We start from the raw sequence: 27,313 nt of genomic DNA, 5'->3' as shown, positions 1-27,313 counted from the left end.
TTATGTAAAATATATTTTACAAATATTCAACATATTAAGATGTAGTCAATTAGCCCATTATTTAAGGTAAATGGAATTTAAAAAAGATAAACAAAGAAATACAAATTAATTGACCAATTTCATGAAAAACTGTCTGAATTAACACAGCTCAGATTGCAGTACTTGTACTGTGAAAATATCAATGCTCAGTGGGCCAGATTAAAGAATGGAGCAGACATTTTGTGGCTAACGGGCCTGGTAATAACTTTCCTTCACAATACAGTTTCTGTTAATAATATTAGCCCTGTTTTGTGCACTCGTTGAAATGCAAGGACATTTCAAACACACATTTTCAAACCCAGAATTGTTGCAGTACTGTATTGTAGTTTTGCTTTGTCTGACACTGCAGTATACAGGGTAGGTAACAAGAACTACTTGCAAGGTGAGCTTTTTAGCAAAGGCTTCACCACTAGATGGCAATGTGGAGCCAACAATTGTCAGACGGGCAAGAACGCGAGACTTGGGCATCATCATGAATCATGGGCTTCTCAGTGCAAAATTAACCATTTAAACTAAAATGCACTTCATCCTGTTTGTGTACCTAAAATAAGCTAATCATGAAATGCTTTTTAAAATGTATGTTGGAAAACACTTTCTCGTTTGCTTCCTGTTGGGTACAACTGTACATTTTCACATATGCCCGTACAGGGTCAGAATAAATCAATACTTATTAGCCCACATGGTAGAAAATCATTATGTTTTTCCTGAGCTAAGAGAGGGATTTAAATCAAAGCATTAATAAAACATGCTCGGAAGTAACTATTGCCAAAAAGCTTGTGATAAAAAGAAAAAAGGCTGTTCATTTTTAAATATGTTTGACACAAAGTTGCATCATTTCAATCTTGACTCCTAAACTTTAAAATTATTTGCGTTCTTTGTCCCACGCATCATTTCCCACCCAGTGCATCAAGAAAGTAAGTCGTCCACATATTGTTTTACAGGCTTAATCCAAAAAGGATTTTAAAAATCTCCCCTTCAAATTCTTACCACGACAACCCATAAGGCAGACATGAAGGAAATTTGGGAGGCGCTGCAAAGAGAAATGGGCCAACCCTAACCACTAACACTATCCCCTAACTCTGAACCTAACCCTAGGTTGAAAAGATGACTTTAGTTTGAAATCGTACTATGACACTTAATCAATAACACTCACCCTAAAACCTAAACCCAAACCTCTAAATCCTAAACCCCAACCCCAGAAGTACCAAAACATTTGAACAGTTGGAAGGTTTAGAGAAAGTGAAATTAAGTTCACTTGGAAAGGTTACAGTGCAGCTTAAAATGAAAACAAAATAAATGTAGCTTGAAATTTCACTTGAAATCCGAACATCTCTAACCTAGTGATTTATGTTTTCAATTTTACATTTTCTTAACTTCTCTTCACTTCTTGATTTCCTCAACGTCAATAATTGGGAAGCGATGAGAACCAGTGTAGTTAGTGCAAACGAGTTACGGTAAGTCACGTGTTTCCAGCATGGTGTCCTTTCCCTCTCAATGTCAGCTGCGAATGCACGCTCACATTTGGTGGGAGAGGAAAGGAGGCCATTTGAAAGCATCCTTAAACGCATGCACACACAAGGCATACAAGATTAGAACCATGAAGAATGATCACACACAAATATTAATACGCAGGGAAAGAGAGGACAGTCACGTAAAAATTCAACATGATTTATTTTCATTTTAAAATACTCTTACTTCTTTAGATTTTATATCACCTCCTTGTTTCCTTGTCCTTAGTTTAACCATGCCTTTTAAATCGTCACACATACACATCTCACAACTTTACAATTAAAGGCCGCTCTCTGCTCTCTCACTGTCATTCTTAATATTCTTCAATAATATTAATTTTCCCTATTGTTGTCCCATTTACAATGAGTAAAACATTTGAGCAAAAAAATAATTAAAAAAATAAACACAGAAATGGTCTCAAAGACTGAAATGACCTCTTGGCTTTTTCTGAAAGTTGGCAAGAGAACAAAATTAAAGCCGAAATGTTTGGTGAAATAAACAATTGGAAGTGCTTATGCATACAGTCCAATTCATAATTGATTTTATAGCTTAAGTTTTGCAGGGCGAGCTTTGTGCTGAAGGCACCCACCACCGCACACAGCCAGCACTAGTGTTGCAGGGGAAAGTGAGGTTAGATTAGGATCTAGAGATGAGATTTCCTGGGGGCGAGGCACTGCAGATTCCAGCCCGATCCAGCAAAAGAGCACTAATAACACTGGTCAACAGCAAATGTTAGTCAGAGATGGCTACATGTGTCCCTAAATATATTGTATATTCAGATATTTTCCGTCTATGTATAGCTTTGCAGATTCCGGATTTTACCATGCGTCATAATTTATATAACTATGACATTTCTGAATTTGTTTTTTAGCTGTTGCTGCTCTTAACCCTTCATTCACGAGTATTACAAAATACATTCCTATATTTTGTATTATATGGTTATTTTATTATTATCATTATGAAAACTTGATATGCTAGAGCGGTGTGTCAAACTCTGGCCTGCGGGCTAGATTTGGTCTATAGTGGAATTATACTTGGCCCACGAAGACAAATTGAGCATCAACTTTGTGTCAATACTAAAATTTCAAATTGTCTTCACTTTTAAAAAATACAGATGTTTCAGACGTTTCAAGCATTTTTTTTATTACCATTCATCTTTTAAAAAATTTAAACAGTTCTTACTAGTCTCTGATTTCAAAGCTAGTTATGAAATCAGTTTGTTGTGTAGCCTATACTGTATATGAGAAGTTCATACATTCATTTGGGTTGAAGGTCCTATTGGCCCTACGAAGGAAACTTTGGGTACGATGCGGCCCGCGACAAAAATTAGTTTGACACCCCTGTGCTAGAAGGGGGGGGGGGGGGGAGTCAGATTCAATATCAGTGCATAAAAATAATCTAGAATGTTTTTGCAACTGATTAGAATTTTTTTTTAAACATTTGTAGTTTTAATTACGCAAAGCACAAGGAGACCTTATGCATTAAGTGCACTATTTAAACAGCAGAAGCTCAGTTGTTCTGACCCAAACCACATATTTTGAAAATGGACCTAATTTTCTATTTAAAAAAAAAAATCAAGTAAATACAGTTTATCAGTTCCAGACACCTTGAAATGTTAACAAAAAGCATTTCATAAAGATAAATTATCGTTCAAAAGAATACCTATCAAATTTGAATAACAAATGAAACCGATATATGAACACTAATCATCACAGTTTAACCGACGTGACATAATGTTGGTGGAAAATAACAGCTGAGAATCAAATCTTATGAAAAGGTTACACTCTATGCAGAAAAACATCTAATTTTCAGAAACCAAATACGTATGGCATACACGAGATTCTTTTTGGAATAATTTTGGTTGACTTAACTTTCCATTAATGTTTGATTAGTCACTGTGTGTGTTTAAGAATTATTGAAGTTACAACGGCTAACAAGTTCCTGACAAGTTTGAGAGTGTGGCAGGGGTAACTGACCTCTCTTTTCTCAAAGCAGACAGTTGTTAGTTCATTTTACGGACGGTGGCGTCAGAGTCGCATGCGCTGTGGGACAGTATGTGCATGCATGGCACAATACGGCACGCATGTATGTACGTATAAACGCTTCTATCTGAACAGATAGAAATCACAGTTCCCACAATCCCTGCTAGGCCTCATGTTGCTAGGGAACAAAATGCCTTGAGTGGACGATTCATTCCGCTAAAAGAGGCGTTTGTGTAGTTTGCCTGACTGTGGAGAGAATGGGATGGATTTGAGGAGTCTGCATGCCGCCCACAGGAAAACTGTTCTCAGGACGGGGAATGAACCAGGCAGGCAAGACGGTAAACGTGGGTGGCGGGGACTTAAAAGGTAGTCAGGGTTACATATTCAAAAATAAGAAAAGGCATTCAGGACATGGAGACATTTACACACACACACACACACAAAGTGCACGTCAACTGTTGTTATTTACATGTACAGCAGTCCTTCAAGTTTGCAGTTGAGTGAAAATCAAAGTAGAGAATTGAAACTGAAATTCACCATGTTGCGCACTATTTACATCAATGTACATACCGTACGTACAAGTGCGATTTGCTGGCTCACACTCGCACACCTTCACACATGCTGTTCGTGACGCACATTAAAACCTAGCGCCATCCTCCGATCATTTCTACAGAGGCTCTGTGTGGCCTTCACCAGTCGGCGTCCTCCTCTATGTAATAATCGGGTGTTGCAGTACCATCAAACAGACCCGGGTCCAGGGACTTGCGTTGTTTTCGGGTGAAGACTCGCGACAAAGAACCCAGGCCCATTTTGTCCTTCTTCTTCTTACATTTGGCCACCTCCAGATCTTCTAGAGACTGAAGGACAAACAAAAGGAGGCAGCACAAAAGATGCGTGATAAATGCCTGGTGTGGGTGACATTTGTCATGCTGCCAGCCGAGCACACACAAACGCAGCAAGAATGTCACTTTGATATGCCGAGCATGTAATGGGGAAGCAGTATATCTCCAGTTTACAAAAAAAATCTCACGGCACAGCACCAAACAAAGATGTACGGAAGAGGAGCTCATGTGTTGCCATTACTCCTATTTTTTTTTCATTTTGGTTGCAGTGCTTAACTTTTGTAGGGAGAAAATTGTCGTAAAGTGCTACTGGAAGCACAAAAACATTTTTAAAAAAATTGGAGGACAATTTCCGAGGCATCCACCAATGCAACGCACCACCGCTCACATCAGAGACAACTCCAAAGCCCAAAATGGTTACCTCGCAAAGCCAACAACAGTCAAGAATTTGAAAGAAGGAATTGGAACACGATATTTCACAATGTTGTTGAATACGTTGGTTCGTGTTATCAGCGTCGTAAAATAGTGGAAACCAGTGTGCAAATCAACGAATATACAGGAATGAGTAAAGGAACGCCACTCATGTTTTCTTATATGCCACTTTTATGCTTTTGTCCCAATCCTTATACATATCTGATGTGGAAAAACTTTTTTTGTTCTACTATTAGCATAATCCTCACCGACATTGAGCAGATACAGTTAAATAAATGAAATAATAATGTGTTGAATTGTTTGTATCTGCTGAATAAAGAAATTCAAATAGTAATTTGGATTTAAGGACATTGTCTTCCTTTTTGTCAGGTTCTGTTAAAAAAGTTGGATGAACTCTGTATTTCAAGGCAAGGATAAAATTCCGATGTTGCGGTGTTAGCGAGCATCTCTTACATTGCAGAGTGAGTGTGTCCGATGACGTGGAGAGTTGATGTCACTAGGTGTGGACGACCTGTCTCCCTCCGCAGCCGAGGCATCGGAGATGATGGAGGGCTGACGTGAGTGGCACGGGCTCAACCTCACAGCAGCCACTAAATGGGATGAGAGTGGCAGGGGGGATTGGGGCATGAAAGCTTGATTTTTTTTTCTTTTTCTAAAGAGAGGGCTTTGGCACTGACTGCAAAATAGGATTCTTGTGACATTCTTTGGAGTCACAAATAAACATAATACCAAATCAAAAGCCTGAAATTACATGCAATCATGTGCAGTTGCCAAGCAACAGTGAGTGAACATGCACCAGTGAGACTGCTACGTACACATTGACTGTGATTTTACGGCCATTTCGTTTTTTTCTGCTTGTGTGTTGACTCAGTTTGCATTACCTTATCAATTTGAACAGCATGAATCACAACAACTGCACACGTTATGAAGTTAAATGACTAAAGACGGTCTTGTAGATGCCTAGAATGCAATCAAAGACGAGTCGAAGAAGATTAATCGAGGATATTTTCTTGTCTAGAAACATTAGTATGTAACGCCACCAGCGCTGCGAGCGCCAACTTCAAAATAAAAGACTACCAAGGTATTGATGTCAAAGTATTACTGTATTTTGCCTCGGCAGCGCATTGCCGTTATGCAAAGTATGAAGTATGTTATTGTGGCTGGCCTGACTCAAAACTACTCAAGCACTTGTTTCACTTCAATCCTTTTGTCAATATTTTGTATAACTCAATAAGAAATAGAAACATGTTAATGTTTACATTGGGGATAAATCAGGTGGCCACCACATTTGGTTTGATTCTGTCGATCTGCGGCTCTTTATAGCGATGCATAAACAACTGGAAGGTGCAAGATAAGGTAAGTGAGCCCGCTGCTTCATCCAAAAAGCGCATGGAATGATGGCTAACAGCACGCCCACAAGAACACACATCATAATTGGGTGCATGCGGGCCAGTCAGTGAAGCTACTTCTACCTTGTCTGTCGGTGGGATGGCCCGTGTGCACGTAGAGGGTCTGCTGACTCTGTCTGATGGCAGCAGTGAGGGGAAGGTCAGCTTGCATCACCCACTCCTGGTTGTTACCGTTGACAACCGGCTCTGTTGGCATTGCCGGGGAGTGACGTTTAGGCACATCCTTGGTAAGGGTGGCTAGTGACTGTTTGGCCTTGGGAGAAGTGAAGAGAGACAAATAGACACATTTAGGGGGATTTACTGCGTGCTTACCGCCCATACAGGCATGAACTGTGCATTCTCCAATGGAACGAGATTACGATGTCAGTGTTGGCTATTAGGATCGGTGCTGGTATTCAAGAGGGAGGGGGACTGAGGTCTGTGTTGTAATTGATGCCCCCCTGCCCGTGTTTAGTTATTTTTCCAGTGAATAGCGAAGGATAGGATCCACAGGGGGGAAAAAAAAAACAGGCAAGTGTTCACACTCATCTTTTTGTGTTCAATTTATCAGTCAAATATTCTAGTGAATGTGATTGTTTTATGTAGATTATTGTCATTAGCCTATGGGGAAGATATCATTGAGCAGCATGAATGCCACCTAGTAACAAGCCAGGAGAAAGAATTTTGTTGATTGTCATTGCATTTTCTGGATGGCAACTAAAATCTACAGTTGGTATGTTTCTTCATAAATCAGAAACAATGTGCATTGCCCATACTATTTAGAACAAACATTGCAACTGGAGTCTGGGAAAATCACATCTGATAAAATCTGTAAAATTGAGGACTATAATTTTCCTGTTATGCAGTGTAACTAAGTGGTTGGCACTCAGTTGTTTCATATTGAAAACATCATTAACCAGCCAATACTTTGACAAGGCCCACAATACAATTGTTGCAAGTCGATTTTGTCAATGGTTTTCTATGTTTTAACTCTAATAAGAATGTCCGCTAAATTATGCTTTAAATGTATTGTTTTGTTCCATGCAAAGCAAGGAGGGTGCAAATCACCACCACCGGCACCACAATCATCTTTCTTGCAAACAACCACTTCATTACACCGGTCAGACAATCATCAATCACCAAGGCTGACATGCAAAACAAAACGGAATCACACCGCTTCATTCGTGGTCACGATACTGACGTCTCGTTCCTGAATTAGAGCTCAATCACATTCCAATCAATCACACGGGAAATCCTTGGGATCACCGCCGGTCAAATGATGGGGCTAGATTGGGGTGAGCTGGGGATTAGTCAAACACGTATCCATGACAACATTTAAGGGATCTTTTCGAGGAACAAGTGGGGGTTAAGAAAGGTTCAAGTCAAAGCTGAACAGGGCGAGGCTCCATCTTACCGCCATAACCCTCGGGGAGAAGTCCCTGTCCCCGAGCCGCTCAAACACCCGGAACTCCATTCTTTGATTGACACAGTTACTGATCTGAAGGGTGGGGGTGGAGACATGAGGCAGGGCCAAACTGCACATTTAAATGACTTCACGATTAATTTAGCATATACCTAAAATGTTATGGTCAAGAGGTGTTTTTTTTTATTTTATTATGATCATGATAAAACAAAATCTATAAACCTGACTTTAGTGAGGTATCAATGAAACTAACAGGCATACTTGATAAGGGGATTCATTGTCACTAAGAATTCAATTCTTGAACCATGTGGGGCAAAATTGATTACACGATTTCATTACTTGGCTGAAAATAGCACTGGTGATATTGATTCAATCTCAACTAGTTGACAGTTGAAACTAACATTCTAGCATTTAATTCAACTTTTAAAAACGATTATTGTTATATATTCTTGCAATGGAGCACGTGTCGAGAAGAGACCAACCAACATTCTAATTTAATGCAGATTGCATTGAGCGCCGATCCAGATAAAGCTGGGATTGAGGAATTGTTGCAATAAATAACCCATTAACATGTCTATAATGTTATGTCATCCTTCGTCAAGCAGGAAGAAGCCTGCTCATTAATAAAGTGATGAATAAATGCACCAATACAGAGTGCTTTGTCATTCATGCATTGAAATAGTTTTTTTCCACCCCCTCCCCTATTTCATCTCACCATCGCCAGTTCAGCCTCCAGCTCCTTGATGCGGTTTTCCTTGAGGTCCAGCTGTGCTCGCAGCATTCCCGTGTGCTCGGTGGCTTCCTTGGTCTGTCGCCGCAGGTCCCACTTCTCTCTCTCCAGCATGTCTTTCTCTTTGGCAAGAGCTTTCACCGCATCCTCGCTCTCCTGGTGGACAGCGAAAAACTGAAGTTAGTGCGTACATCTCAAAACAATAAAAAAGTGCAATTCCCTGGTAAAAACACATACTGATGACAAGTAGCTATCCCAAGGTGCTACGCAAAATAATTGGTATGAAAATTATGATTTCTTTACAACAAATATATCTGTTTGTCTATGTATCTGTATGCCATACTCTACGTCGTGACAGGCAGAACAATTCCACTTCCACTAGATGGCAGAAGATACAATTAACCTTTGTATCCACCATTTTTTGCCTTTTAAAGAGATTAAAATCAATGTGTTATTCTACATTTAATAAATTGTAGTGTAATTGTCGGTCTTTCAATATTTGCTCCAAGCCAGTCTAAACAAACGGGAAAAAGAATCCATGTTTGTATGCTTAATGGGGATCAGGCGGAAGTTTCTTTGAAAAAAAAATGCTGATGCATATATTCTTGTACTTTTCTGTGCTGGTCGTAGTTGCGAATAAAATCCCGGAGCTGCTCCTCTCGGCTCTCCAGTGTGGAATAAAGTTGCTGCATCTGATTCACCAGGTCTGCCTTTTCCACCTTAAGACGCTTACGGTCTGACTTCATGGCTGATAGAAAGGAAAGGGAGAGAGATCACTGGTTAGCACTGTTTTGTGTGCAAGCACAGGCTCATTGGTTTTACATGAGAAAACATTTGTAGAAGCACCTTTGCAACATTACAAATTCCCAGGACTATCATTGGTCATTCTCACACACGATAAACCTGGCTCGTTAGGTGCAATATTTACACGGTGTATTTTCAAGTACTATCGACATTGATACAAGTATGTGTTTGTACATCAATGGTTTCTGAATCTGATTAATGAGTAGCACTGCTATTTGAACAGAACGCCCCAAACCAGAAAACCGATTCTTATATTGATTTGTGGGCAACCTTTAACAGGCCCTCTCGAAAACAATCCAAGTTTGGGAAGGAAGGAAGATGACTCAGATTTGTCAGAATCTGACCAAGAAAATGACACAATGTATCGAGGAGGCAGCCGAGCCAAGACGCCACTGTGTCACGGTCCTCCTTTGTCTCCCCTTTCTTTCAGGCAATATGGCTGCGCCCAGGGTATCTCAACAAATAGGTTTGCACGCCCGCACGCCCATCCATCCGTCCGTCCATTCATCCAACCATCCATCCACAGGCACATTTTAATATTGATTCAACACTTTGAGCTCTTGATACTTAATTGTGTATGCCTGGTTGTATCCATTTGCATGGCTAAGAAGATGCTTTCAAGCATTTGCACAAGCGAGGACCATTAAAGACACATACATACGATGTCTGCATGTTTACAAAAGAAAACATCTCCACATCTCAACTTGTATAGTCTGCTCTTTAGTCTCATTGTCATATTTTCCCTCTGTGGGACACACATAAAGGATGTTATAAAACATTTTATTCACGCAGCCTTTAAATATCTCAAAGACCCTTCCCTGTCTCTTTGACACAAGCTTGAAAATTTTCCAGACATTGGCTGACAGCTTCTATTACACATTTATATCATAAGCTCCATTTTCACACTTTCCACATCCATCTCATAACTTGGCTATTATTTGTGCACAGAAGCCCCATGACTGTTGGGTACTTTGAAGGATCACATCAGTTTCCCTCTTGATGCGCCTTTCTTTGTTTACCTCGTTTGTGCTCCGAGCCATCTGTGTGTCTGTGAACGAACTTTTTAACAGCTCCGCTTCCAGAAGTTGCATCTGGGGAGAATGGTCGGGGACCGGGAATATCGTACAAGGACAATGTCTGTAACGTTCTCACTATAGATAAAAAACACATTGAGATTAATGTTAGTGGGGGCTACTTGAAATGACCTTTTTTGGTCTTTTGGTATTACCCAGGGGTCACCGCAGCAATTCATCCTTTTCTATATGTCCCTGTCCACTGCATCTTTGGTTACAGCTCCAGTTATGCATATGTCCTCTCACATCACATCTACAAATGTCCTCTTTGCTGCCTACCTGGGATCTCTATTTTTCAGCATGCTTCGTCTGATATACGTACACACTGTCCCTGCTCTACATGTCCATACCATTTAAATCTGGGCTCTCTTGCTTGGTATCCAGTATGTGCTGATCTTATTTGATGAGGTTGTCCATCATTGCCAAGGTGAATCTTCACACCTTTAAGTTTCCAACCCTTTCTCCTGTCTTTTAGTCATTGATACCACCTCCAAACCATACATGATTGGTGTTACTACCCTGCTCCCTTCCACTCTCTCCATTGCTCTGAACAATAGATCCCATGCACTTAAACCTTTGCCACCCCCACTGGCCTTCTTTGTATTCCTACACATACTCTGGCCTGCTGCAACTGACCTTCATTCCTCATTTCTTGAGCGCAAACATCAGTATGACTCAAGCCCATAAACATAATTATTGTCGTGTCTCTCATGTCTTTGTAGTCTGTGATCAGTGTTGCGATAGAGTAGGTCATGTCACTAGAATCAGGAAGTAAGGGCATGTTTCAGCACAGTGTTGAAAGAGAACGCTGCTTGTTCTATTCTCTCCTGCAGTTCGGCAAAACAATTACCTACATTTTGTGTTATACAAGGCATCGTTGGTATGTATATTTGTTTAAGTTATTATGGACCGAAATAGATCTTTTGAGTTCTGAAATGATAGTTTTCTGTGATGCTCTACGATTTGTTGGCATCGATGCTAAACGTAAACATCGATCTATATCGCCCGTTTTTGACCTCGGACATTAGACGCGACTTTATTTTGAAATCCAGGTCATTGTTGCTTGCTTCCTCATTCCGGGAGCAGTGCGCGGCGTGTTGTGTTGTTGTTCTATACAACACACAATTGTTCTATATCGATCGTAGAGCACTATATCGCGATGTATCGTGAATGAATCACAGCAGGCTTTAAGATATCGGCAAATATCGTATCGTGAGTCTTTGTATCGATACGATATCGTATCGTGACAAAACCCGCGATTTACACCCCTATTCAATACAATACATCAGCACCAAATTTGATGTTTGTCCTTGACCTATGACTGTTTAACATTAATTTTAGCTCTACTAGTGATGCAAGACATAAATAATGGTTAAAATATTGGAAAGAACTAGTCAGTTTCAAATGCAACCTCAATTACTGTTTTTCATTCCCTCCCTGCACAAAAACTCATTGCTCCCTTTCTCTGCGTTTGCACAACAGCAGGTTTCTTAGACTAAAAAAGCTCCTGTACGGGCAGAGAGAAAGAAGAAACCTCGTTGCACCTGCCTCAGTGAACTCAAAGATGCTGTTGAGATGAGCCAAAAACACTGTGGCTGTCTTATATCCTGCACCTGTGACCGTTGGGCAGCAGCCATGCGCCTGATGTTTGACAAGACAAGACGCCCACTGTGACTCAGTAAAAGAAACCATTGATGGTTAGTAGGTCAACAACATTTGAGTGTTTACGTATGGAATACAAATGATGAAGAGGATCTTGTTGTGCTGATAAACTGTGTTGGAAAAGGTTAGTTGACAGCCGTATTCACTCCTTGTACTCCTTGGCTTTGTGTCGACCTGCCACATATATTTCACAGTTGGAGTAGGAGGTGTTTCTGAAGTACAATTTAAACTAATGTCTGCTTCTGTCTGATTCATGGACTCCGAGGGAACTATTCATACCAGGCAACAAAAATAAGACAGGAGTGTTTCCAGGATTGCCCAATTTAGCGCTAAGGTCTTTCAGGATACCGCAGTGATCATCAAAGTACACTTCTCCAAAATTACGGTTTAAGGTTTGAAGTCAATGGATGAATGTGAGACTGAAAAAGATTGTGAAGACGACAACTATACAGCTGGCTATGGCTAAAAACAGGTAATTGCGATCTTTCATCTAGCAGCCGGAAAAAAAGACCAAAACACACATTAAAAAGATGTTTATCAAGGAAAATAAGTGGACACCGTCCCAGCATGCGTGATTCAGGGTTTACCTAATCTAAAGCAGTGGAAATTGTATTGCTCGGCACATATGTGGCCTAGAGGTGCACTGCTTTTCCATTTTCTGAGGATACAATAACAACCACCAGATGAGGCATATGACATGAGTGGCAAAAGGAAATCTAAGAGGAAGCAAAGTTTTTTCGACCAAGTAGATGCCTAATCCAAAATAACTACCTCAGTCCTCTTCCCTAATCTCGTTCCAAACCAGCCTATACTTTCTGCTGCCAAAACCCTTGTGTTTAATGGGAACATCCGTTACTGCAATGTGTTAAAAGCCTTTGTGTGCTGGTCGCTTTCATGGTACTTTGCTCCTGAACAGCTTCGACTGCCCACACAGGAAGGGATACAGTATTGTATATCACTGGCTGCCAAACAGGAAATATGGACACTTCAGAGCGTTGATAAAGGCTTAGCTCTACGTTTTCCTGTTGACACAACAGCTTTAAGCTCACACGACTCCCAATTCTATCTTAAATTACAATCAAAAATCCTTTTTGGTGAGGTTGTTTCGAGAGATAATAATGCATGAGTTATGTCCAAGTCTAAGAACACGATTAAGGACAGCTTCTTTCACCAGTTGATACTGCAGTATTTGTCTCAAGGTAATAAAGAAACTATTTGTTTTATGCAAGTAGAGTAAAATCCCTCCATTGCGGGTTCTGCGGTTCACAGTCCCAGTATTTCACAAATTAGTTTGAGAAGTGATGTCAATATTATACTTTTACCAATTGCCAGCATTTTAAATTTAAATCCTGCCCACTATGAAACAATGCCCATATTTACTGATTCAGCCTCAATCTCGTTTCATCAGCCATGGACTAGAAGTTGTGTTTTATCAGGAGAGAGAGGAGCTGTTGGCCTTGCTGGTCACTTTGATGTTTTCCTTGACTGTACGGAATGTAATGTTAGCTGAGTGGGATTACAAGGGTCGTACAAAAACTGCCTTGATGGAGCCATCCAGGTAAAGAAAAGAAGAAACGTAGCCAGTCGGCAACTGCCCATAACCATGTCTGTAAAATAAATAACTGAAAAATTGTTTTAAAAATACCTAGGTCCTTTAAAGGGGTGGTTCTCAGAAAGTGTGGTCTAAGTTGATGGTCAAATGCAGACTCATTTTGAGTTTTTTTGCCTTTACAACGAATCACCAGATCTAATTGTTTACAATATTGCAGACATAATGCAGAGAAAAAATAAAAAAAAACTTGACTGAGGTTTGTTCGTGTGTTAGTGCGTGAATGTATTTTGAATGGTGAAAAATAGCCGTTGGAGCCACTTCCTCTTTGCATTTGTGTAAATTCCGATTAATTTTACATCCAACGAAAACGTGTTTGAAGACAAAACAGCACAACATTTTTTTCTACAGTATGCCAATGTGTCATTTTTCACAGCAAGATGGAAACAGAAACAGAACACGACTAGAGAAAAAGCCAAGGCTGCTTCAATCGAATGTACAAATCCCATTTCTATTTGCTCAGTAACCTTAAGTGATGCTCACTTGCATAACGTTTTAGATCTTACATTACTCCATAATCTGCAGGGGTACATGCAGTCCACTGAAATAGGGAACAGGGTAGGGGCAGTAATAGCCCACTCACTGTTCAAATCATTTCTTCAAAAAAAATACACGTACTCATAATGTTACCTGATGGATACATTACACAAAAAATACAACTTTAGTCTGATAACATTCTCACATTTAGACCCGTTCATACCGGTTCTCTTTTTCAAATAAAGCAAAATACCCAACTTACCCAGTTAATCACTGGCTTTTTTGACCTTACCCCCAACAAACAGTATAGCTGACAATTTCCTGTTTTTTACTTTCACACGCTGTCTTAATGGTAAAGCAGCACATCCCCTGCTTGATATTTCCCAAACTTGTGAGCCAACCTAAATTCCCCTTCTTGAAGCTTTTATTAGCAGCTGCTTACTATCACTACATACTGGGCTCAGTCTTTTTTTCTTGATACATTCCTTCCCAGTAGAAAAAATTTGTATGATCAAATTTTGAATCAACTCTCAAATAAAGAGTTCCAAAAGATATTTCAGTAGTTTAGAGTTCAGTTGTGCATACCGGTAGTTTGAGTGATTCCAGCCTTACTAAAAATAATTTATTTCAAGCTTGAAGAAAATATGAAACTCTAGCAAATGTGCCTCATTGAACTGCAGCAGCATCCCACAAACACTGACTGGTGGTCCATGATACATCTTATATGCAGCCGCTAACGCATCTCATTATCATTATGGTGACATGAAAATAATGCCCTGCTTTCCGGTCGGCCCATAAACAAAGACTGGAGGACCTGTGGGCACATTCTCTTTTGAGAATGGAACTTGAATGTAGTATGTAAATGGGCATTGCAACCACAATAATAAACATATAGTATTGTAACTGATACCTCTCGGACATGTTCAAGGAAGGAAAAGGGGCCTGACTCTTTATATTTAATTATCGCAAAAATGAAATCACAGCAGGTCATACGGGTGACTTTGTTGCGTATTAAAGAGCACACACAGCTATTTGTTGCCCGGCTAAAGTTCTGACCTTGCAAAGCCTCTTTGGCTCGGTCCAGCTCCTGCTCCTTTTGGGCCAGCTGCACGCGGAGCTCGGTGGCAGAAAGCACCTCGGCCGAACATCCTCCTTGGCTCTCCTCCAGGTCCTTACTCAACATATCCTTCATCTGGCGCAGCAGGTGCACCTCTTCCTGCAGTTGGGCCACCTCCTCACGAAGTAGAACTACAACAACACACACACAAGGAAGGAAGGTGAAGCGTCAAGAGGCTGCTTGGATTTTTTTAATGACGTGCGTGACTGAGACGCGCGCTAGTATAAGACACCTGTACTCTATGTAGCTACATTAAATCACTGACAACAACAAATAGAAATAGCAGCAACAGTTATAAACAACTGTGCTAACCCTGGAAGTAGAAGATGAGGTACTTCCTCTTCTATGTCGCTTACCTCAGACTCATCGTCAGTTGCACTTCCAATTATTTCACAGGCCTAGAGTGCTCTCGTGAGGTTTAGTGTGAAAATAACATGTGAAATGATATAATGTGTTAATAATTTCACAGATAAGTCACTTCTGAGTATAAGTCGCACCCCAGGCCAAACTATGAAAAACAACTGCGACTTACAGTCCAGAAAATACGGTATTAGTGTGATGTGAGCTCTCTTGATAAGTCAGACTGAAGTCTCAGTGGGTTGGAACCAGTGGACAGCCACCTATTTTTCCAACCCGGAGGTTGGCAAAGACACATGCACTGAAGCTGCGAATTACAAATGACATTCTGAGTGGGTGCCCACTGATGTGTGCATCCCCCTGCAGGTGTACACAGTGTACGCAGCATCCACCCTGCTGCAGTTGCCAATTTCACTGTGGCTCACAACAGCACAAAAATCAGCATGTTTTGTTTGTTATTTTTTTAGGCACCCTAGCATATTGTTTTTGGTTTTAGTTTTAATGTCAAGTAATTGTGCTTCTGCAAACAGAAGGTACAGATGCAAGTACATAGTAAAGCCGATATTGCCGATAGGTACATGTATCAAAGGTAAATGCTTCACTGTCAAACAGATTATTGAATAAAAAAAATGTTTTCATTCCTGATGCTGACCACAAAATAAGTAAACAAATAAATACAAAATTGAGGGCAATCTAAAAGTCACCACTGCTAAAATCGGCAATGTTAACTTGGAAAAAAAAAAGATTATCAAGCAACAAATGGCCCAAATGGAGGCTAATGGTATCTGACCTTTGTTTGTGCATGTATCAGCAAACAAATACGTATGTGAACCCACTGTCATCCATCTACGCCTCCATTCCATCTGACTGTCCTAAACAGGCTCAGCTCTATTGTGATTATGGCTCACTAAAACAGTAAATTGAACCTCCATCGTTGGTCATTCATGTCAACGACTGCTTCAGTCAACAAACAAACAACTATAACTATTAGCCTAGCAATAAGAGAGTCTTTGTCGCATGGACGTAGATTTTGAGAGCTTTTTTTTTCTTTTTCTCAAATTTTTTAACAGCCAATCAATTCACAGGTAATGATCATTATTCATGTGTGGCCAGAAAAATATCACATTTCAATTGAAAAGGTTGGTGCATCAAGGCAGAATAAAGCATAAGGAAAACAGCAGGACACATGCAATGATGGTTTTCTTTTCAAACAGTAATGACATTGCCTTTGCTGTGGTGCTTAACAGAGAAAGTTGCTTTTAGACAATACATCAATGGAGCTTCTCGATCTGTCAGACTCAGACTCACCTCCCCCCATTAACACAAAAAAGCAGAAATTGGAAAGCAAAGCTAAAAGAAAAAAGACATCCAACAGTTTGTCACAGAGGCCAGTGGCCACGAGGCATATGAAATTGGACTTGGCTGATTTGAGATTGGAGGGCAAAAGCTGATAGTGAATGACACAGCGTGTATATGTGTGTGATATCTGCAGTGGGGGCACTGTCGTAACTACACGCAGTGTGTGCAGAAAGTGTGAATACATGAACCGCCGTGACATGATGGAACAGCGACACTAACATGGAGCCTCTATGGATTACTTGAATGTAGTTTGGGCTCATTATGATTGTGTAGCCTTAATTAATACAATACGCTACATTGCACATTGTTAAGACGATGACAACAGTTAAATGGCAACATACTCACGCCAACAAAAGCGCCTCCATACAGGGCATGCACATCTAATGGCACGCATCTGATGCAAATATAAATACGGAAAATATTAATGTCATAACACTGTATCCTCAGCATAAAAGAGAAAAATACAGACTGTAATTATTTGGGACTGCCGGAAAAAAATTCACTGCCAGTTTGACTTCGAGTCATCCACTGTTTTTGGCACAGGATACATGAGAGTAAACAATAATGTGACCCCTGCATGTTGCCGTTTCGGCATCAGCGATTTAACGTTTTAACAGAGTTATTTGGAACCGATCCCCTGTTGTTCACTGAAATTCTTGGCTGTTTGCTGTTTTTGGGCTCAGGCCAAAGTAATTAAACTCTGGTGCCATCTGGTAGAATCATGGTGTTGCCGTTAGGTTTAATTCACTGATGATCTGTATTAGAGATTTCCTGTTTTGGGGTGGCCCTTGAATGCACGTTTTGAACCTGGTGCTTGTCAAAAGTGAACGTATATTCATATTTCTCTCCCAACACAGTTACTAATAGTTTATCTTACTAATAGTCATTTATGTTTAAGATGCTCAACTTCCATCTGGTAGGCACAATTAGATTTTTTAATCGGCAATCTTGGCGGGGCTCAGCTCCCAGGAATAGTGGGGGTTCACTGAAACTGAATTTCCTTGAATGCACCTATGTGGTAACAATGTGTATTCTCAAGGCAACAATGGTTCCCATCAACACTTACCAACTATGACAACTTCTATCTCGTGCCAATTTCAAAGGCTTTCTCAGTGGAGCAGATTAAATGGTGATATATCACTATACCATATATTGGGGGGGGAAACAGCAATGATATTTTTCCTGCCATTCAGTAATGTCCCATCTGTTGTGTTGCACTTGGGAGAAATACATTTCTCTACTAATGCCAAGTGTGTCCTTCATAACGAAAACTATAAATCAGTTGAAGTGGAAATAGTTTAAATGGAACTCGCATCTGTGTGTCATTCTAAAAGATACTACTCTCTGAACTGAAAATAACTGTGGCAGAACAAATGTAACTAAGCTAGCACTTCATCATGCAAACTCCAATGATGCAGTGACAAGTGCTGAGACATTATTCCAAAAATCTTGCCGGGAAGCAAGCCCCCGGGCTAACGAATTACCTCTGACATGGACCAATCCCTCTTTTCATTTTGCCCAATAAAGCAAAGAAATTCCACGGATTTAGTCTTCATCAATTCATACATTCAATATTAATTGCATTTTTCCAAATGAATTCAAGTTCGATTTCAAATGCTGAAGTACCGTTTTTTTCCATGTATAATGCGCAAAATGTAACTAATTTATTGTCCTAAAATCTGGGGTGCGCATTATACATGGGTACAATTTTTTTTTTCTTTTTTTTTTTGAAGAAAATCATGGTACAACAATTTTTGAAGAAAATCTTGTCACGGATGGAGTGTGGAAAGGAGCGGGGCGACCAAGTGCAGCTTGGACCAGGGTTTATTGGAGGAACTCCAAACACAGACTTGGTAAACTAATTGTGATAAATAACTGGAACATCACTCAAATATTGGTGATCCTGTTGAGAGTCTCACATATTTCTTCGCTATCGAGTTTGCTACTGCATCCGCAGCGATACTGACCGGCAGAATAACATCCGGTTGTTCCCAAAGATGATTTTTCTGAAATAATTTTACGTTTACGGACTTAAGTAACCCGGCCGGGTCATACCAAAGACTATAAAAATGGGACCCATTGCCTCCCTGCTTGGCACTCAGCATTAAGGGTTGGAATTGGGGGGTTAGATCACCAAATGGCGCCGCTGCTGCTCACTGCTCCCCTCTCCCCCAAGGGATGGATCAAAATCACACGGGGATGGGTCAAATGCAGTGGACAAATTTCACCACACCCAGATGCGTGTGTGACGATCATTGGGACTTTAAAAAAAAATAATAATTTGGGTGCGTATTATACATGGGTACAGGCTTTTTTCCAGCATCGACATGCCACTTTTAGGGTGCGTATTATACATGGGGGCGCATTATACATGGAAAAAAACGGTATATTAAAGGTGTCCAAACTTGAAGATCGACTCAGTATTTTAGACACCAAAATTAGGAAATTTAGCAGTCCCATGGCAACGACAAAAATCAAGTACATTGCAAGAAAAAAACTACCATAAGTAATGACCGTTTTTTTCCATGTATAATGCGCCCCCATGTATAATACGTACCCTAAAAATGGCATGTTGATGCTGGAAAAAAGCCTGTACCCATGTACAATACGCACCCAAATTTTGACTCCTACTCAAGTCCGTAAACGTAAAATTATTTCAGAAAAAAGATCATCTTTGGGAATAACCGGATGTTATTCTGCCGGTCAGTATCACTGCGCATGCGCTAGCAAACTCAATAGCGAAGAAATGTTTCAGATTTGTGTAGGGTACATTGTGACAGCAAACGAGCAGGTGATCGAGCAAGCGTCTGATACGAGAGCATTGTGTTCGTATGGAGCGTGTTTGAAGTGAACAGCAGAGAAGAAAGTGCATCTGTAATGGCGGCCTCTGTATGATATCCGGATATAAAAAAATAAAAATTAAAAAATAAATAAATAAATAAATTGTACCCATGTATAATGCGCACCCCAGATTTTAGGACAATAAATTAATTAAATTTTGCGCATTATACATGGAAAAAAAACGGTAATCACTGTAGTTAGTCATTGCAATATTAAAACAAAAGATTCACTTTGAAAAATCACTGATGAGAGTGTCATGCAAAGGCCCTGCAGCTACATCTTTGACAGCTCCATTTTTTTTAACAAGCGTAAAAAGAAGCAAACAAACCACAGTAACACAAACACAACAACAACAACACATACGGCCTGAACTTTGAGAAGAAACAAAGCGAGTGGTGGCTTGGGTATCTAATATTGATCATATTTTCTCTAGGTGAGGCTTGGCACAAAAACAATCCCAAAAATAAATAATCAACTGGAGCTTTTGAGGCTCTCTAGACTGAGGCTTTGGTTAGGTACTCCGCAGTCTTGTGTGACATCTTGCGTGACGGCATTTCAGTCTCGGGAGTCTTGCGAGTCCGTTGAGGCATATTGTTATGAATAGTAGAACTTGAGAAGCATTCAAATATTTCAAGTTCCACTCTCATATTGTATCATTGGAGTTTTCCAAGTAGCAGAGATTGTAACTAAATAGAGTAGAATGTTGAAATAATCCATGAGTAAAGATGCCTGAATTTTGACCGCTATAAAAAAACAAAGTAGATTTGTAAACTATGTTAACTCCAAAAACTGCAAGCCGCTGATAGCAAATTCATCAGCGGCTCATGACGATAGCAGGTGTGAGTGATGAAGGCAGCTTTCAGAGTTGGTCTGTGGGTGCTTGGAGCAGGATTAGCGAGTCAATTCTCATGAGCCGAACAATCTTCCCTGTGTTGCTGGAGGGAATGAAAGGGTCACAGTTGATGAAAATGAGAAAGGATGGAAGGAAAAAAAAAACCCTTCCCGCAAGGCACTCAATCACAAAAGCCAAACGGTAATATTTTGTATTACTGGCGAGGACAATGAAAAAACAAAAAGAGTATTGAATTAGTAGTGAATTGCTATTTATAGATGAGGGGAAGAGGAATCAAGTGTCTGTGATCTGTGCCTGCTTTTAAACACGTTTATGCTTTTTCATTACATATTCGAGGCTATTGCTAGAATATATCACTGAAATGAGATTTGGACTTATTCAAATCCACTATTAAACAGAGATGCAGTAATTTAGAAGAATATCCTTCTACCCACAATGGTAAAGTGAAATGCTATTCTGCCTCATTTTGGGCAAGTGGCGGGGGTACACCCTGCGAACCATGTTGACATTTCCCACTCGTCAGATCATGCATGCATCATGCATGGGGAGAGGCCAGAGTACTGAAAGATAACACACACAAACGTGGGAAGAACATACGGTAAGGCCAGGGACCAAATTCGAAACTACGACTGCAGGATTGTGAGGCAGGTGCCCTAACCATTCATCCAATGTGCTGCCTCAACGACAAAATGTTTCCTCCTCATCACGAGGTAAAGCGTTAAAGTTTTCTTCAAATGGCTGCATCCGAAAAAATTGCATGGCAACTTTCATATTCTTTGCCTTTAGTTGAAGAAGAAATACCTGCGGTAGATGACAATATTCTTTGCAGTTGAATATAAATATTCCAATGTTTAAACATGAAAAGATAAACAGGAGGAACACTTTGCTCATTTTTACTTTAATGATAAGAATGTCATTGAAAGAACAGTTATTTTACGCTGTTACTCCCCACTGCCCCCGTATAAACAAATTTAGCAGAACACAACACTTCGCATCAAATGCCTTTAACTAACAATGTTGATCGGTACACGACTCGCTTTGCTCTCATCAGTCACTGTGTGGATCAAGGAGTTTCCATCCCACCATGGGACATCCACAAGCCTCGAAGCGAGACTATTTCATGCTTGGAGTGCTTGCATCAACGACAACTGAACTCGAGAGAGCGGGGTTAAAGCGGCACTCGAGTTGACTGTGAGCAGACAAGTGATCAGAGCAAAAGATAAGCTGTAATCTTCACATTCCACAACCATCTCTGCGTGTTGGCCTTGTGGCTGCCGATCATATCATTTATGATATCTAAAACTCACATTTCTGAAGAGAGATAATGTGGAAATCTATTCACAATTTAGAAGATCTAAAGAAAAAGGAGAAATCTGGTATATCCGCTTCATGCTGGCTCGCAGTCAACTCGAGTGCCGGTTCAAACATGATGGTCAGGCCTCAATTTGTCCTGGGTTGTACAGACGGTAATCGTTTTTGACCGTGAAGACTTTGGTCGAGCAAGTGTAATTTCGTTATGTTTGCTAAGGTTTTATCACCTTTTTGCAACATGTTTATTTCTCATGTTCGAACAAGGTCGTTTATATTGGATAGATCAATTTAAATATGCATTCCGAATGTAATTTGTTCTTGGAGAAATTCTTTGTGAAAAAAAATTATCTAAAATTATTTTACAATGAGTTGTTTTCGCCCAAGGGACAATTCTTTGAAGGCTCAGAACGAGTCTGCACTGTGGATTAAAAGTAATCCTTTGATAATATTTGCTTTTGTGAGATTAAGCAGCGTTTCCAAGAAACTGGATGGATGTTGCAGTGATGACATGGGGGTAGAGTTGTTGTTTGTGATGAAGGCACTGGTCGCTTGGAAAACACAACTACAGAAACGTGCGGCAATGGAGTTGCAGGCTGCCATTTGGCTACCTTCATGATCTCATGCAAGCCATGTTTTGCACTAATACGTGTTATGCTACAAAGTAAGCAAAAGAAGAAAATTGAGGAATGGTTCCTCTCGTCGTGCCATCCATCCATCCCTCCCTCCCTCCCTCCCTCCCTCCCTCCCTCCCTCCCTCCATACTCACTCCCTCCCTCCCTCCCTCCATACTCCCTCCCTCCATATTGACATAAAGCAGAACATACAGAACAAAGAAAAAACAATACTGTCCATTTTGCTAGACATTCTTGCAGTGAGACTCAAAACATTGCAAAGAAAGCGGTTCTCTTTTGACAGATTAATCCTATTATGTGTGCAAATATATTCATTTACACGGGGAACTAAGAGGTTCATATCTTTCTGACAGTGCAGGTGTCTCTGTTTGTCTACTGCATTGTTCAGAAATAAACTTTGCAGACGAGGATAATGGTGGAGTAAGAAGGCACACGATGCCAAAACAAACAACAACAAAAAACAGAATGGTAACTGTGTTGCTAAAAAATCCAAAATGGTGTGTTTGAATATGAAATAGAGGTGTGGTTGTGAAATTATAGAAATAAGAATAATTTTATGATGTGAGGCAAAATGAGTGCACCAATGTCGAAAAATAACTACCAGTCAAAGAAAATTTGTTTGAAAGTTTTGTTCATAAAGAAAATGTTTTTGAATCCAACTAAACATGCTAAGGCACCAAAATATCCTCACATCCATAGACTTATAAAATGATTTCACTGTTTTCAAAATGACAGCGGTGGATGAGTTTTTGTAAACAATGTGCACATCCCCTCTGGTTTGCTTGGTGTTCAACCAAAAAATCCCAAGCGTACGAATGTGTCACAAAAAACCACGTCACATCACTAAGGGGGTCACAAGAATGTAAACAGGATTCTGCTCTGCGGCGCTGCAAGCTTTGCCAAGAGCACCAATAAACAAATGACTGCTGGTTGTTAAATTTCTGAGTTATGTGGAAAAAATAAAAAAATCAACAGCACACCAGCACACAAGTGAGGATACTTTTAGTTTCGTTCTTTTAATAGTGTTTGGTACTCCGCAAATGCTGTGTCGCAGAGAGAAGTTGGAAAACAAACGTGCTTAGTAGATTAAAGTTGTAGCAGGGTGAAGGGTGAAAGTGCCTTGACTCGAGATAAATGTGAGTTCCTTGACCAGTGGTGATCTTACTTCCAAATCTAATTAAGCAAGCCACGGTGTGATGGAAGTAACCAACATGCAAGGCCGAGGGAGCTTCCTGCTGCCATCACCTGCAGCAGGCTACGAAGAAAAGAAGGCAATTGCACGACAAGCTCACTCAGCTTTAAACACAACAATGCTGACATTGTTGCTTCTTTCTCAGTGTCATTGCAAGTATCAGACAGGGGGCAAAAAAAAAGTCTTGTCTTCGAGTTGGCTCGTACTCAAAGATCAAACATCAATCTACAAATTATTCAACACAATGCTTCGATTGTCACAGGCTTTAATGACCAAATCTTGAATGTTGTCCAGGTCTACTTTGCAAAGCCAAATAGCCAAACAGCCGACTTCAGCAGGATTCACAGACGCTATCACAGAAATCCGAGAAGAAAAGGTGAGTCATCAGGCACAATTGCAAATGCATTGCAACACTTGAAGTTTTTACACAAAGAAAGCACTCCGTAGCTTCCAGGTGTTTATTTTGCTGCAAAAATCATCTATTATCACAACCAAACCTTCACTTAAGCTTGATGAAAAATAGACTGCTTTGTCTAATTTGACACATCAGTGTTATGTGGCTTGAAACACTTTCATACAGTTAGCGTGACAAGCAGGGTTTCCGTCCTCTGTACGTATATGTTTGTCCAGCGCGGAAACTAATATCAAACATAATTAGGTGGAATGAATAAGATATAAAACTGTAGTTGGAATGCAAATGTACAATCACGACAAACCTCTATGAGTGTGTTTACAGTAGACACGTTGACCTTTTACAGAGTGAAGCAACAGCAAAACAGAGATTGAGGACAAACTTCATTTTACACAATTCGAGAGTGACCTCGCCGAAAACCTTCACCACTAATGAAAAACTCCACTCTTGTCTGCTGTTCAGTCATTTGAATTTGTAGGTTAAAGGTCGGAACAGAGTTCAGACTGAGAAAGAAAACAAAAACCTCCACTGAAGTACAGGCAGGTTAAAGTCTCCTAACGGCTCGACCGTTAAACAGCTGACTGGATGGGAGGACTCACCAACAGATGAAGTTACTCATGTTATTCAACATGCGAAAAAACAGGTGAGATCCTCCCTTCTGGAAAATAATGACCACCTGCTGCATTCCCATTTCAAACCCTTACAAAAAAAGGCCTGAAGCATTTATTTGCACTCACCACACTTGGTCTGCTCCCTGTCTGACTTCATCCCCTTCTGAGAGGGGTCTTCTCCAAAGGATTCCAGGATCAGTCAGTAGTCTGCCAAAGCCTTTGACGATTCACAAAACTTCCTTAACAGCCGACACTCAGCTCACAAGTGCCTAGATTCGCATCGACTCCAGAAAATATCCAGTACCCAGGTGTTGCTGCTGCGGTGTTCCCTCTTAGTGTACCTGTGAAAGGCGACTCCGACCGTTTATGTACGGGGCTCCTCCTTCGCCATTCAAACAGTAGATAGACTGAGATCAGTGGGGCTGTCACAATTTCCCCATGTTGCTCAAACACTCTCACCGAGACACACAAACAAAGGCGGAGCCAAGTCAAGGTGCGGCTTTGCACACAGGTGAGTGCGAATGCGTGCTCACCATGGCAGGATGCACAGCAACATGCCTGACAGCTGGTGACTTGCTTCAGGGTCGGCACAAACAATATGCTAATAATGCATGGCTGTGCTAAACACAGAAGGTCTTTGTCCCACAAAACTCACTTTCTTAGATGAGAAAATGTTGCAGTTCTGTTTTGTAGATTGCTGCGAGTATTGTTGGATGTTTTATTCGTAACTGTTTGTGACATGTTTATGCTAGAGTAACAGTCTTGATGGTTAAAGACGACCGCATTGGCAATGATTTCCAGTCGCTGTCTATGTTGTCTAAATCGTCATTAAGATAGCCGACTTAGATTAGGGTAGTTACCATGGCAGTGAGGCTGTGTTGAAAGTACTTTGAATGAACATTTATGACATATAAACAGTTTGAAGCAATAACACTTTACCTCTCATTTGGAGAGATTTGGGATCTGCCAAACTAAATATTGCATATTCAGGAGAGAGCTGAATACACAAATATACGGGAAAAAGAGCATGAATCAGATTGAAGGAAATAAAAGGTTGAAACAGCACAGGTTAACAAAATATACACAAAAATATTCACTAAATATTTACCAATCCAAATACTTCAGTCTGACAGAATCTGATTTAAACAATTTTGGTGACTAAAGAAAAAGTCCAGAATGAGACACTGATGGGGTGGTGGAAAAGGCACGTAGAAATCTATAAGCAGAAGTGGTTAAAGCTGGGGAAAACGTTGCACCTTATAGTGCAAATTTTACTGTACACGGGATACAATAAGAGGTGACTCTGAAACTCTAGGTTAGGAACCGGTTCCATGACCATGGGCTAACAAGTGTAATTCTATTTAATGACATGTAATTGCATTGCATATTTGAGTTTACATCAATCAATTATTCAATAATAAGTCACAAAACTCGGCTAAATTGCATGGTTAAATGTGACATCCACAACTATAAAATGAGCAAACATCTATTTGAAGAATGAAGTTATGAAACTCATCTGTGTTAAAATATTGAAAATAAACCTAACTCAAATTCAAAATCCCTTTTCACTGACTGGCAACCTTTTTTTTTTAATATAATATCACTGGATTAAATCACAGTGGATGATAGCCGAAATCTTTTGACGCTGGATGAAAGGATGGATGGGTAATTTGGTGTTACAGTCACATGAGTTCATAATGAAAGTGAATTCAGACAATGTAAGTGGAACTCCAATCTTTTTAGGCTGTGGGTTTTCTCATAAGAAGCTCTTAAAGCAATTTTAAAACGGGTAATAATCAGCTTTCTAAGGTCAGCAAGAAATTGTTTCTATAGGAGTTTGAAACGCAATAGCCTTGTACTCGATATCTTTGAATTGCAAGAAGGAGAAACTGGAGAAAAGCCGTAATAGTGTAATTTATCATGTCTCCCTATGGGATGGAAAGCTACTTAACTAATGTGCTGGTCATGGCGTCGGCTGGAGTTCACTTGAGGCTTCATTCACTGCTCCTTTATGAATAGTGGTAGTTTTTTTGGTCTATGACTTGTCTTTTTATTCATGCTGGCATTCATTTTTTTGTAACTAATTAATCACACATTCTTCTGCAATTTATCATATTGATATTTTATACTCGTACTTTTATTTTCAAAATAGAGTATCCATCCATCCATCCATCCATCCATCCATCCATCCATCCATCCATCCATCCATCCATCCATCCATCCATCCATCCATCCATCTTCTTCCGCTAATCCGGGGTCGGGTCGCGGGGGCAGCAGCTTCAGGAGGGAGTCCCAGACTTCCCTCTCCCCAGCCACTTCATGCAGCTCATCCCGGGGGATCCCAAGGCGTTCCCAGGCCAGCTGAGAGACATAGTCTCTCCAACGCGTCCTGGGTCGTCCCCGGGGTCTCCTACCGGTGGGACATGCCCGGGAACACCTCCCCAGGGAGGCGTCCAGGAGGCATCCTGATGAGATGCCCGAGCCACCTCATCTACTCTACTCCGAGCCTCTCCCGGATGACTGACCTTCTCACCCTAACTCTAAGGGAGGCCCGGACATCCTGCTGGGAAAACTCATTTCGGCCGCTTGTATCCGGGATCTCGTTCTTTCGGTCACGACCCATAGCTCGTGACCATAGGTGATGGTAGGAGCGTAAAT

The 27,313-nt window shown here is 40.5% G+C and overlaps 1 protein-coding gene and 1 long non-coding RNA gene across 8 annotated transcripts in view; one reads left to right on the top strand and one right to left on the bottom strand.

Moving 5' to 3' along the window:
* Positions 1–27,313, bottom strand: part of kazna (kazrin, periplakin interacting protein a) — a 69,726-nt gene that overhangs the window by 3,578 nt on the left and 38,835 nt on the right. For 2 of the 7 annotated variants that reach the window (XM_061264782.1, XM_061264807.1), the window contains exons 3-9: positions 15,027–15,218; positions 8,957–9,093; positions 8,331–8,501; positions 7,607–7,690; positions 6,277–6,466; positions 5,258–5,394; positions 4,267–4,387 (exon numbers count right to left, since the gene is read on the bottom strand). In XM_061264782.1, coding sequence (XP_061120766.1) covers positions 4,267–4,387; positions 5,258–5,394; positions 6,277–6,466; positions 7,607–7,690; positions 8,331–8,501; positions 8,957–9,093; positions 15,027–15,218 — 1,032 coding nt within the window. Of the gene's footprint in view, positions 1–1,691; positions 4,388–5,257; positions 5,395–6,276; positions 6,467–7,606; positions 7,691–8,330; positions 8,502–8,956; positions 9,094–14,232; positions 14,379–15,026; positions 15,219–24,781; positions 25,136–27,313 lie in introns of those variants that run through there. The other 5 variants (XM_061264815.1, XM_061264790.1, XM_061264824.1 and 2 more) reach the window with 5 other exon arrangements.
* On the top strand, positions 10,865–13,692 carry LOC133143082 (uncharacterized). The gene is made up of 2 exons (XR_009710353.1): positions 10,865–11,102; positions 11,705–13,692. It is a non-coding gene; the product is annotated as an uncharacterized LOC133143082 (long non-coding RNA).

Source organism: Syngnathus typhle, linkage group LG2 (assembly GCF_033458585.1).
Source record: "Syngnathus typhle isolate RoL2023-S1 ecotype Sweden linkage group LG2, RoL_Styp_1.0, whole genome shotgun sequence".
NCBI classification, from domain to species: domain Eukaryota; kingdom Metazoa; phylum Chordata; class Actinopteri; order Syngnathiformes; family Syngnathidae; genus Syngnathus; species Syngnathus typhle.
Note: the sequence above shows the minus strand (reverse complement) of the source record. Positions and strands in the feature narration are given on the sequence as shown.